General features: G+C 34.6%; 1 protein-coding gene across 12 annotated transcripts in view; it reads right to left on the reverse strand.

Moving 5' to 3' along the window:
• Window positions 1-15000, reverse strand: part of LOC106870663 (uncharacterized) — a 1027926-nt gene that overhangs the window by 68476 nt on the left and 944450 nt on the right. For 3 of the 12 annotated variants that reach the window (XM_089362724.1, XM_089362722.1, XM_089362720.1), the window contains one exon: window positions 6414-6464. The exons of the other annotated variants lie outside the window; for them this stretch is intronic. In XM_089362724.1, coding sequence (XP_089218850.1) covers window positions 6414-6464 — 51 coding nt within the window. The remainder of the gene's footprint in view (window positions 1-6413; window positions 6465-15000) is intronic. 12 annotated transcript variants of the gene reach the window in all.

The raw sequence follows: 15000 nt of genomic DNA on the forward strand, positions 1-15000 counted from the left end.
TCTTGAGGTCTCTGGGTGAGACTTGGATCCAACTTGTACAAATGCAAAGCAAAAGTCAAACATAAAATAATAATAATAATAATAATAATAATAATATTTTTTTCCTGATTTCGACATAATCACCAATTTGGAGGGTGGTGGGAGGAACTCAATTACATTGACCCTAGCACTTGATTAGTGCTATATTTTATCAACCCGGAAGTATGAAAGGCAAAGTCGACCTCGGCAGAATTGGAACTCAAAACGTAAAGACGGACGAAACGCTGCTAACCATTATGCCTGTCGTACTGACGATTGTGCCAGCTAACTGCCTTAATTATAATAATTATAACAACAACAACAGTAACAACAACAACAGCAATAATAATAATGATGATAATAATAATAATAAAACAACAACAAGAGCACTCAGAGAACGCCAGTTACGAGACCAAAACATCTCTGATAGTTTCATCCGAAACCATCCAGCGGTTCTTGAAATATTTTGTTTACAGACAAACGAACAAACAAACAAATAAACAAACAAATCAATAGACAAACAAAAAAAACAAACAAATAAACAAACAAACGCGACTGAAAACAATATCTTCGCCTTCGCTAAGGCTGAGGTAATAATAATGATAACAGTGAAAATGTTCCTCTCCTTACCTACTCGCAAGAATTCTATACGAACAATATGTGAATAACAAAGAAGTTGATATCATACCCTCTAAATAAAAATTAAGACACATGAAAAACTATTTTTGAAAAGGTAAGAATGATCAATATATGGAAGAAAATGTAACAGTCAAAGGAAGCGAATGAAGCTTTTTCGCTAAGAAATTATACAAGGTCTTGATTTTGTGACTTTACTGAGCTTCGGAAATTGGAAAAAAATCCCTCTTTTTATTGTTCATTATTTGACAAATTGCACTGTAAGATATAAGTCCATCATCAACGCTTTTTCGAACCATCTAGATTAAGAACCATCTGATTAAGAACAAAACACGATCCAATTCCAGCCACCGAAAAAGAAGAGAAAATCCAATGAATGGGTCTTTACCTACTAGCTGGCTTAGACTACTAGAAATTGCAGCCAAATAATTTTTCAAATTATGACCCCACATTTTGAGAAATGGGAAAAATAGTTAATATATTCCTATATAACGGTATGAATATAGAGCAATACTATGGAGATGAATAGTAAACCTGCTTTTGATAGTAAACCTGTTCGATGTGAGTTGGCGTATGCTAGGCAAAACAACAACAGAAAATGAAGAATAGATGATGTATCCAATTATCACCGTGGAGGCGCAATGGCCCAGTGGTTAGGGAAGCGGACTAACGGTCATATGATCGCGGTTTCTATTCCTAGACCGGACGTTGTGAGTGTTTATTGAGCGAAAACACCTAAAACTCCACGAGGCTCGGACAGGGGATGGTGGCAAACCCTGCTGTACTCTTTCACCACAACTTTCTCTCACTCTTACTTCCTGTTTGTGTTGTGCTTGTAATTCAAAGGGTCAGCTTTGTCACACTTTGTCACACTGAATATCCCCGAGAACTACGTTAAGGGTACACATGTCTGTGGAGTGCTCAGCCACTTGCACGTTAATTTCACTAGCAGGCTGTTCCGTTGATCGGATCAACTGGAACCCTCGACGTCGTAAGCGACGGAGTGCCAACAACTACAAACCAATTATCACCGCATCTATTCTCAGTAGGCGATTTCAAATTTACACTCCCGCAGTATGATAGGGCATTCAATAAAAAAAAAAGGAGAAAAAGCCAAAAAGCCAAATAATAACAAAAACAATTTAAGCATATACCATAGAAGAAGCGTATGCCCAAACTGCATAAGATCGACCCGCTCGTTCTTACATAAATGATATTGGATGATGCAAAATTACATTAAAAAAAAAAAATTGAAATGTGCCTTGATTTTCTATGCTGTCCCAAATGCCAGGGTTAACAAAATGCTGGTAGTGTACAATTTAATAAAAGTTGAATTCTCCTCGACCACTTCAAAATAATTACAAATTTCTTTAGTTTTTATTCGTAATATAGAAAACCAATACTTTCAATTAATCTTTTCAAATTTTGATAATACATCCCATCAACTGAACAAATTACCTCATTCGACTGGTAAGTTAGAACAGAACAAAACATATGGCGATGTGTAATGAATCATTTTTATTTTAACTTAACGTATTATATAATATTCTTTCCGAAGTCTAACACGTCTTCAATGTTTTCATTTATAGCAGGTTTTCCTTTATAACTAGGCGTCAATAATAGTATACGCGCGCACAGACACACTTATATGTATGTGTTCACATACTGTCAAATATATGTTTACCTCACTCTCTCTTTCTCTCTCTCTTTCTAAACACACATATATATATATGTGTGTGTGTGTTTGTGTGTGTGTGTGTGTGTGTTTATGTGTGTGTGTATGTAAATACTAACACACACATACACACGTATAAATGAGAGAAAGAGAGAAAGAGAGAGAGTGAGATTTTATCACGAAATTAATGTTAACATATATATTTAGCATAGTTTTAAGATAGAGTTGCCCTTCCATTTTAAGAAATGGCATTACAACATTCTGAACCCTAATTATAATTATGCATATAATTATATATATACATATATATACAATCATACATGTGAAGGTGCGTGGACAAGTGATTAGGCATCTTGCTCCCACGATCGTGTTTCTATTCCCATTCCGGCTGCGTGTTGTGTTCTTGAGAAAAACACTTCATTTCACCTTGCTTCAGTTCACTCGTCTCCAAATAGGTAACACTGCGACGGGGCACCTCCTTCTGATCAAGGGGAATGTTGGCCAACTCGCCTAACCAGCGGGGTTGCATGATACGAAAGCTAAAACGCTGCAAAGTGCATGGTCACCGGCGAAGCACAACAACACGTGATAGTCTGGTCGACCACGTGATAGAATGTATATATATATATATATATATATATATATATATATATATATATATAATATAAGGATAAAATCTTTTTAAGAATTTATCAAGTAGTCAGCGTGAAAAAAACCTCATAAGGAAAAAAACCATCATTTTTTTTCCATAAATATATATAATATAATCTATATAAGGGCATTATTATAAAATAAAGCCTCACGCTTAGAGGGACTTAAGACAAAACTACCAAAATAAGCACATGTCTACCGATCGCGGGGAATGCAACCTTCAAAGCTAACCTCCTAAAAACTTTTAACTTAACGGCAAACCACTGGTTTCATAATTAATACAGCAAAACTATGCAGTAAGCTGCATCTTTTATTCATCAGTGCACGTATGGTCAAGACACATAAAGAATAAACAAAAATCGACATACCCTGATGTACCCAACAACAGCAGCACGGCAACTTCTGTTCATCCTTATATATCCGTGAAAGAGGCGGGCTATTCAAGTTACATTTTCGGCAACATGTGCTTTTACAGAATAATATTCAGCACTGAATATGTTCTAATTATTTATAATATAATATAAGGATAACATCTTTTTAAGAATTTATCAAGTAGTCAGCGTGAAAAAAACCTCATAAGGAAAAAAAAAAAAACATCATTTTTTTCCATAAATATATATAATATAATTTATATAAGGGCATTATTATAAAATAAAGTCTTACGCTTTATATATATATATTTATATATGTATGTATATGTCTATGTATGTGTGTATGTATGTGCGCGTGTGTTTGTGTGTGTGTATGTTTGTGTGAAGTGCGTTAAAAACTATCCGACTTTATATTTTCACGCCAAAACTAATGTTGCATGAGTAAAATCGTTTAGGTGGGAGGTGACGCCATTCATCGTACTCAAAAATTATCGTGCGGGTAGGCCGCATTAGTTTTCGGCTGTTATGACTAGGCGACACACATCGCCTACTGTGCGGTCATCGGGTTTTTGTTCTTTGCAAAATGACCGAACGCTTCGAGTAAAGGCCATAAACACATATTTCATCACTAGTGACGATGGTCTTTGTGAAATCTGGGTACAGCATGTCCAGACGGTCCCCATACAGAGTTGCTTCTGTTGAACTTTGGGGCTGAGTTTTGCCGGCTTATTCCCACTTCGTGAGCAATTTCGTGGAACGTTACACCACGGCCTTTCATGACCATTCGCCTAATCTTCTCAATCGACTTCTCGTTTCCGCCTGTGGATGGGTTACCTGAGCATGCCTCACTCTCCACTGAGGTGCAGCCATGTTTCAATTAGTTGTACAGCTCCTTAATCTGAGTTTTGCCCATGACATCAACGCCAAAGGCCTGTTGAGTCTTCTGGATGGCTTGAGCTTGAGTATCACTAAGCTTTGGCAAAGCTTAATGCAACATCCCTGCTCGATGCCTTCAGTTATCTTGCATGTAAACGAAAATCTGACGAGCAAGCAGCACTCGTCTGTACTCTAGGTTTTACGGCCGTTTTGCAGTCAACCATTGCGAAAATTTCCACGCATGCGTAAGAAGGGTGGCGTCACCAGTCACCGAAAGGACTTCATTCACAGACACAGATACACAAACATATACACACACATACATACATACATATATATATACATATATATATATATATATATATATATATATATATATATATATATATATATATATATATATATATATACGACGGGCTTCTTTCAGTTTCCGTCTACCAAATCCACTCACGAGGCTTTGGTCGGCCCGAGGCTATAGTAGAAGACACTTGCCCAAGGTGCCACGTAGTGAGACTGAACCCGGAACCATGTGGTTGGTAAGCAAGCTACAAGAATCGGAGACGGTTTTAGCTGAAGAATGGACAAACATTCCTTTGGTAACAATTCAAACTTTGTACGAGTCCATACCTCGTAGAATTCAAGCTGTAATTACTTCTCAAGGCGGTCATGCCCCTTATTAAGATAAATTTGCTTGAAATTTTAAGATGTTTCCATTATTTTGTCCAACCCCTGTATGTATATATATAAAATATACATTCTATTATATATATAAACATAAGTGTGTGTGTGTGTGTGTGTGTGTGTGTGTGTGTACATGTGTATATATATGTAAAATATATGAGCATCTATATACGTACAGATATATATATATATATATATATATATATATGTGTGTGCGTGTGTGTGTATCTCTCTCTCTCTCTCTCTCTCTCTCTCTCTCCACACACACACATATATGTATATATATATATACATGCGTGCGTGTTTGCTCGAGCCTATTTTAGTATTTGGGTTATGTTCATTAGCAGTTTATATAATAATGGAGGAAATGAAATAGGAAATTGAGGAACGTCACGACTCATGAAAAAATTAAATACCACGTCTACGTAAGTTAGCAAATAGAAAAGTACAAAAGAAGTAGCATGAAATCTGTAAGCATATCAGGAAAGGAATTAGTGTATAGGTATGTTTCAGTATGTATGTGAGTGAACATGAGAAAAACATAAGTAATAATATAATATAATATAATAAAATATAATATAATATAATAATATATAGTATTGTATTGTACTGGGTCGTGTGACGTGAAATTATTAAAAAAACCCCAAAAAACGCTGATCATCGGAAATATCACAAATTTTTAGTAAATTATCAAAGAATTATTTTACGCACAGAGTTATTAAGGCAAGAGATGAAAGTGTCAGAGCATTGTCATGTCATTTCATAATGGTTAGTGTACTTTTCTCTATAAGGTTACCGTAATGATTAAATTAGTTTTATGATGCTTACACTGCTACTTCACGAGACAAAAACCCCGATGAAACTAGTACGAATGCATCTATAAAATATTTACTAAGATGAAAAGTAAAAAAAAAAAAAGAAAAAATCAATCAAACTAGTATAGAAGGAAAAGAAAAACCTATTACTAGCTTGTGTTTTAGAAAAGCAAATTGTATCAAACATCTCATGCACTACAGCGGCGAGTGGAATATTGTTTAAGCAGGAATGCTAGAATACTACGTTTTATTTTCTCTTGAAAATTGTCAAACTGTTAACATATGAAACTATTTTTAAAATACTGGAAAAAATATTAAGTAAAAAAAAAAGATTCTAGCCTCAATTTCAAATAGGAAAAGTTTTATATTTCAACCCATGTTTTATTAATTTTCTTAAAATGTTTTTATATTATAAAAAAATAAGAAATAATTCTTTGCATAAATTTTACCTGGCTTAAAAAACGATCATCAATCGTCATGCAAAACCAGGCATTTATTTTTAGTGCTGGAAGTGTTATCGTGCATTGAAAATTAATTTTTCTGTTTTAAAATTAAGAGTGTTATATTTCTAAAAACAATGATAAAATAAGCATTCTTTGGATGAAGAATAGGAAATAAAAGATTTCAGCGGTTATTATTCCAGACATGAATTAGTTTCAAAGCTTTCCTTCACCATTCCAAACCACTTACCGCTGCCTAATGGCCCCTCTGGGTATTGGGGGGCATATGAAGAATTTTGGGCTGGAATATAAAATGAACAATAGAAGATAGAGAATAGAGAATAGAGAATTGTGTGACAACGTAAAATTCTGTGACATTATTATGATAAACAAACTAATAAAGAAAAATTGAATGAAAACAAAAAAAAAAAAAAAATGAAATAGTGTACGTTATTTTTATTGTCATACTTTCAGAGCGGAGAGTCTTTGCTGTAACAATATAAAAGAAAACATTTCTCCTTTTATTTTCTTTTAAAAATAAAACCTAGCCTAGCCCTTAACTTTAGCTCTGATCCTAACATGAACGTAACTCTTTTTTCAATGCTGTAACCTTAAATCAAAAGAATAAAATCAAAGGAATGAAAGTCATAGACAGAAGGATCAATAGTTTGACAGTTACGACTAACTAATCAAACTAAAGAATTAAGATGAAACGATTTTTCTGTTCACAAAGAATGAATCACATCAGTTTCCTTTGCTCATATTTTAGCTACTTAGAGCAACACTGGCAAATAATAAAGGAATAAAAGATTACTATTTTCATAGGATCGTCAGAGGAGAAGGAGGAGGTGCTTATGAATTTTACAAGCCGGTCCAGAGTGGCGGGACTGTTGCGGTTGAAGTTCAGGTCGGTGCTGATAAAACACAAGAAGGAAAGGAATTGCAAAGGGAAGGCCAAAGTGAGAAAGAAATGGAGAAAGAGTTTAGAGTAATGTTTGGGCGGTGCGAAACAATCAGCAGAATTACATATGGTAGATGGGGAAGGTGGGTCTTTTTAGAGACGGTACTCAGCTCGCTATTTCAGAGAAGTAGTGGCTATCGTAACTTTGATAGAAGAGTGAAGAACAACATTGTGAAACCTAAAAATTGTGAAACCCATCCAGATAGCTCTCACTTCAATGTCGTCGAATATGTTAATACTGCATGCACGTAACATTTATTGTCCTCAAGATATTGTTAGTGTTTTAATGCGTGCCTCACTTGAAATTTGTAGAGCACCAGAAACTGATGAAGGCTTAAAGTAAAGTCTTATATTTTAGGGTGTACGGAACATAAACGAACTTAAGTGTATACCAAGAATTACATATGCGGTCGGTACATGCTACAAAGGTGCCGTGTAACAGTTAACGAAGAAATAAAAGTCAAACCACAAGCAGGCAATGTTCTTAAAAATCGTAGACCTTACTGATGTCATGAACAACATTGTTTTCGCCGAAGATGAAAGAAGTGTGAATAGAAGTTGGCAATTCAAAAACAGTTCGGATACATTTTGAGTCCACTTCGCGATTATGTGAACGAGGAGTTACTGGCGACATGGAGACGGTTTGGAGTTCTGTTGAATACAACTGAGTAGCAATTTGTTACTGGGGTCATTTATGCAGCTGGAGTAATGCACCAAGTCACTTTTGTTTTTATTTTATGGTAGTTATGAGGTAGTATGGTGTCTCTCTATTAATAGTGGTGGCTGCCTTTCTCCAGGAATTGTTGTCAATGTTCTTTGACAGTTGGGCTTCAATATGGTATTTGGTAAACACCAGGTTTAAGGATTTTGTTGTTGATGTCGTCTGGCAATAAGCTATCTCAGTTAAGTAGGAGGAAAAGATAATTGATTCCAGTTAATATAGAATTAGGGGAGTTCGGTTCAACCAGCAATCTTGAAGTGCTAGACTATTTGATTTGTATAGTGTATTGCGCAGTAAGGGCAAGTACAATGTAATGCTTCTTTTGGTTATTGATCAGGTTACAGATAGATTGCAAAGTATAAATAAGGAAAGGTTAAGGATATTTAGGGTATCGGTGTGTGTTCCCAAGATGCAGATAAAAGAGGATATTAACTGGTGCATAATTTTAGTAGTGCCATAGTATGTAGCATTCTCACCAACAACGTCTATGTTGGAGGAAGAAGAATGAATTGATAAAGTATTTCAACTCACTCCAGGTCGATATTCGAGTGTTAACGGAGTTAACGTAAGGTACGTCCTTCTAGAGCGAACAGTTGAACATAACCCCACATGTGGCGCAATCATTTGGTTGGTAGGCGTAATGGATAACACAGATATTCAAGGACTGATTAAGAACACAATTGTTTGGTTACGTTGTTGTTGTTTTTGTTTTGTCAGTAAGGACACAAAATTAAATAACAACGTCCACAAATAATAAAGTAAAGCAGATATTAAGAAGGTTTTTGAAAATTTTAAATTTACGAAAATTATCAATTAAGATAGTTGTTTTTGAAAGATAGATTGAATTTAGTTGTTTGAATTCTCTTTTTATAAACATTCAAATGAACACAAAACAGGAATAAAAAAGAAAAGATGAAAGAAAGAAAAGTATACAGGAAGTGAGAAAGCGATTTTACTTTTTACACGAGTTTCTGAAGAAGTTACTAAAGTACTTAACGAGTTTCTCCAGTTGAGTGTGATAATAGAAAAAAAATAAATAAAAAATATTCATTAGAACTGTTTTGTCGCCGTCGTAAAGTTATTGGGATAATTATACAATGTATGCATGTATGCACGTGTTTGTATGTAGGTATGATGGTATGCATATATGCATGAATGTATGTAAATATGCATGTAAATATATATATATGTGTGTGTGTGTACTTATGTATGTGTATGTATGCATGACTATATATATCCATATATCCACACACAAATCTAAAACTATACACAAACACATGTGTCTATATATATATATATGTGTGTGTGTGTGTGTGTGTGTGTGTGTGTGTGTGTGTGTGTGTGTGTGTGTGTGTGTGTGTATGTTTCTATGTTTGTCTACAGATATACACAGACGCACATATATACATATATAGTGAAATACGACTGACTGGGACTTCAGATTTCGCTTATTAGATTATTCAGCTGATTCAATAAGCCAATAGAAAATTTGAAATCTTAGGCAACCCGAATTTAAGAATAAATTTCTCTCTAATCCCCATTGAGCCAATACAAAACCCCACTGTTATTCCTAAGCAAATTAAAATAAGAAATTTAATACACACACACACACACACACACACACACACACACACACACACACACACACACACAGGGTCGCACACACATATAGTCGTGTCCAAAGATTTGGAACAATTAAAATAAAAATTAAAATTCGATTCAAATATGTACAACGTATATATTTGCGTATTTAATAAAAAAATTCAATTCTAATTTTCAGACGTTTGTTCCAAACTTTTGGCCATGACTGCATATGCATACATATATACATACATAGATGTAAACATACATACGTAATACATAAATGCATTTATCTATAAATATCTAACCCTTAAACTGTTTTACTTTCTCTATATCCTATCACCGTGCCTCCTCTATCTTTACAATTCCTTTTTCGTTTCGCCTGATAAAGGATAGGATGCGAAACGTCAAGGCGAAATCTATTGTTTTTAAGCGGGAAACTGATACAAATTCTTTTTTTAAAACATGCCCCCCTCGTCTTGTCTTCTTTCCATTACTCATTACATTATATATATATATATATATATATATATATATATATACTATGTTGTGCCCGGGCTATTCTCAATTCCTAAACGAGTTTCACGAAAATTGCTGACCAGATAACTGGTTTTTGTTATATGAAATATTTTGTTTATAGTATAATATGAAATGAAATAATAATTAGTAATATTTCACTGGTTGTAAAATGTGTCCGAGGAGAAAATGAAAAAAAAAAAAAAATGAAACGGGAAACAGTAATATACCAATTCTATCTATCTATCTATCTATTTATCTATCTATCTATCTATCTATCTATCTATCTATCTATCTATATCAGTGTATGTGTTTGTTTGTACCCGTGCTTCTCTCTGTGTGTGTGCAAGTACTCATATGCATGTGTTAACATTTTGGTAACATATATAGTATAATCTTTCATTACATGTTACTGAATTTCAATACATCTAAGCTGATATTAAATATTTTCATTGTTACAGGCTATATCACATTGTGTGGGCCCATATGTTTTCATCGTTCAAAAGAACCACCAATAAAAGATAATGTGTTTAAAATTTTCAAACAATGAAATTATTCATTATATAAAACTACACATAGGCCCAGGGGTGGCTGTGTGGTAAGTAGCTTGCTTACCGACCACATGGTCCCGGGTTCAGTCCCACTGCCTGGCACCTTGGGCAAGTGTCTTCTACTATAGCCTCGGGCCGACCAAAGCCTTGTGAGTGGATTTGGTAGACGGAAACTGAAAGAAGCCCGTCGTATATATCTATATGTATATATATGTGTGTGTATGTGTGTGTTTGTGTTTGTCCCCCTAGCATTGCTTGACAACCGATGCTGGTGTGTTTGTGTCCCCGTCACTTAGCGGTTCGGAAAAAGAGACCGATAGAATAAGTACTAGGCTTACAAAGAATAAGCCCCGGGGTCGATTTGCTCGACCAAAGGAGGTGCTCCAGCATGGCCGCAGTCAAATGACTGAAACAAGTAAAAAAGTAAGAGAGAATTTCGAAATTTCTAAAAGTTTCTGACTCAGAAGAGAAGCAATTTCATGAGAATATAAGCTGAGGCAGTCAATAGATATAGTAAAATCTCACGATAAATCTGACGCGCCACCTACTATAGGGCTAGTACAGCGTAATAAGTATTTATCAACATATCGTTGATTATATGTAAAAATTTAAACACTTTGCTCATAAGGAAGAACATAATCTAAATAAGAAGATGTAAGCATACACACACACACACACACACACACACATATATATATATATACATATATATATAAATATATATCAGATACAAACGAGTAATACGAAGATAGCTTGACATGCGCCTAGGTAAATGGCATATATGTGTGCGTATGCGAGAGAGAGAGAGAGAGAGAGAGAGAGAGAGAGAGAGAGAGAGAGAGAGAGAGAGAGAGAGAGAGAGAGAGTGTGTGTGTGTGCACATAGTAATTTATATACCTAATACAAATGTGCACAATTCCGAAATTTTCAGCGGTTGTAAACATATGGCTAAGTTCCCGTTGGCGAATTGGAGAGCACCATTCACTCCAGATTGAGCAGCGGTACTTCAGACTCTAAGCCACTATCGTTTCAGCCTTATATTTTACGGTCAAAAGGTACATAACTCTAATTCGTTCCCCGTTGCTTCTTTCTGTTTTTTTCTTTCGTTTTTCGGATTTTCAAACATTTATATTTACTTCTTTCTCACCTTTTCTCGTTTTATCTCTCATCCTATCAGCCTACCTTTAGCTTGTTATTCCATATGGACATTGCCTAGACGTGTTGAAATATACTGTCTTAGATGCTTTCATAGCACATAAAACATATTTTGTTGATTATATATATATATATATATATATATATATGCGTGAGTATGTGTTTATGTATATTTGTTCTAGACATGATCTGGTTATGGGGTTCTGTTTCAGGACCCAGAGTAGTATCATTTGCCATGGTTCAAGCAATAGGTTGACTAACATATATGATCACAATCTGAGCACGGAGACGCAAAACACTTCGTTGGAAGGGCGCACAATAAGAGCACCGTGAATGAACGACTGCTACCTGTTGTCATAGCATACTCCTAGTAGAGTGACACGTGTAAATCTCGCGGTTTCATGTAATTACTGATCATATTGCTTCGGCCAATCACTAGATTCTAATTACGAAACCTCAGAGTATGGTACTTGTGTTGAACCAGCGTTTCTCACTCTAATCTAATGGCGTACAAATTTCTCTTTATGCCGACCTTAATTTGTTATTCTATCTACTGAAATCCCTGTAGAGATGGCAGATGGCGACGTTTGAACATCGAACCAGTTAGAAGTGAACAGTAAGTTATATGCTTCGTCTACTATGTAGATCCGCAACCAGACTGAATATCGATAGCGTGGAAGCTCAAGAAGACGACAAACAGCAGTAAAAATGGAGCTATCACCGTGTATGTATGTAGGTATGTGTTTATGTATGTACGTATGTTTCACATTATTGATTTTGCGAAGAAAATGCCTCTTTTGCCAATTTCAGAGGCTAAATGATTTTGAAGGTGAATGGAGACAGAAATTATTTCAGAAAATTTCTTTGTGACTCATACTTTCAAATTAAATATAACTCAGAAGAAATAAAATTATGAAAGAAAGTAGATCTCCAGGAATGATGACATCAAAGAATCAATGAACGGAAGAAGGAATCCAAACGACATCGTTATTATTACATATAAATAAATCTACCCAACAATGCTATAACGAACATATAAGATGTTGAACTAACAAATACAGTCACTAGTATAACTCAATAAACTTAACTGAGACAAAAATACACATACACACACTTTCATACAACACTTCCAAACGCACACTTCCATAGATATATATGTATGTATCTAGGTATCTATCTTTATATATGCATATATGTAAATATATATGTACATATATATGTACATACACATATATATGTATATGCACTAATGTATATGTATATGCACAAATGTACATATATATATATGTACATACATATGTACATACATATATACATACATATACATATATGTAATAATATATATGTATATATGTGCACACACATATATATATACGTACATATATATACATATGTACACACACACACACACACACACACACACACACACACACACATATATTTATTTTTATATATACATACATATACGTACATATATACATATACATATATATGCACACATATATACCTACATACATGTATACACACACACACACACACACACACACACACACACACACACACACACACACATATGTTTATATATATATATTACGTGTGTGGTGTGTTTGCTCACCACCATCACTTGACAACCGGTATCGGTTTGTTTACGTTTCCGTAACTTAGATCGGCAAAATACGGCCGATCGGAAAAGGAATCAGTCTTAAAATATTGATACTCTCAGGTCGATTTCTTTTACTAGGAACCTTCAAGGTGGTGTCCCAATAAGTAAGACATAAAAAATAAAAATACACAGAAGAAAGAAGGATGTCAGCTTACATTTGAAGATCTTAGGTAAGGTGCCTGTTTAGGAATTTCATATCACGAAAGACACCTTTCATAAAAATATTTTAGCCAGGTAACATTGGAACACCCGAACTTCTGTTTTTATTTGTTATTTCTTTCATTGTCTTTTTTTATATCACTTTCTGTTTTGTTTTTGTTGCTAAGAATATGCTCTTTTATAAATATATCAACAAATTCTCTGGACAGTTTTATATAGACTGACATGCGTACTATATGCCGGTAGTACCTTTCAATTATTTAATAATACTTTTGCATGCTTTCTAAACACATTTCATTGCTACAGGCCAGATTAACACAGAGCTCGAAAAGGAGAGGGAAAATAAGGAAGAGAAAATGAGGGCAGGTAATAGGAAGGTACAATGCTTTTACACCATAACAACGTTGGGGCGAAAAGAGAGAGAAAGTGAGAGAGTGAGAGACAGAAGTTAAACGCAAAGATAGATACTATAACTACATACTGGCGTGTACTTGATAGAGCTATAGGCAAGAGATGTTCACTTATCGTAGTTATATAACAACCCCAGGCAGAGATGTATGTCAGTCAACTTCAGAAGATTTTTGGTAACTTCTTAAAAAATTTTTCTTTGTTCGGTAGCATTTCAACATCTGAACTTCTGTCATTTAATTCCCTTATATTTCTTACTATTGTTTATCTTGTTCTGAAGTTGACATTTATCATATCAAAATAGCAGCTTTTGCTGTGGCAATTTTTACAATATTCACCATGAGGCATTGTTAATATTATTTTGATCCAACTGTACTTCTAAATGCTCCTCAAAATCATGTATATATATATATATATATATATATATATATATATATATATATATATATATATATATGCATGCACACACACAAGCACACACACATGAACAAACATATATCGTACATGCATTCTGAATAGATGCACATTATATCTGCATTCTGAATCGATGCACATTATTGCACGTTGTCTAACCATCTCAAATACAATGAGTACTACAAAGGTACTAGCACAATTTGATTTTCCGTCTTTAGCTGTCGCATCCTGGAGCCTACAGTGGACCAAGGATGAGTGAGAGATAAAAGTCGGTCTATGCCTGTTGCAACTGCATGGACACCTAAAACAATTGACGAAAGCATGTAAAATGTTGGCAAACCATATTCGGTTACAATTTATATGTATACTTACTTAGATACATACATGTTATTTGCACATTTGGTGATGTCCTGTACCAATATATGCTTGTATATTTATATATATATATATTATTTATTATTTAATTGAACGCGACACATCCATTTCCAACTAAGTTTATCTTCCCCTTTTTGATGTCACTCCCTACTCTATACTGTTCTCTTCTTCCATCCTGCTCTAATTCCCGTTCCTCCCCTCTCTCCTTCACCGTTTTCTATCTCTCTCCCTCTTTCTTTTTTTTCTCTCTCTCGTTGCTCACACGTGACCATCGTCCATCTTTCTTTGCTTCACGTGACCATATATCTTTTCCTGCACAGACGTTTAAACGAA

This window comes from Octopus bimaculoides, chromosome 1, assembly GCF_046866305.1.
Source record: "Octopus bimaculoides isolate indiv1 chromosome 1, ASM4686630v1, whole genome shotgun sequence".
Lineage (NCBI taxonomy): Eukaryota > Metazoa > Mollusca > Cephalopoda > Octopoda > Octopodidae > Octopus > Octopus bimaculoides.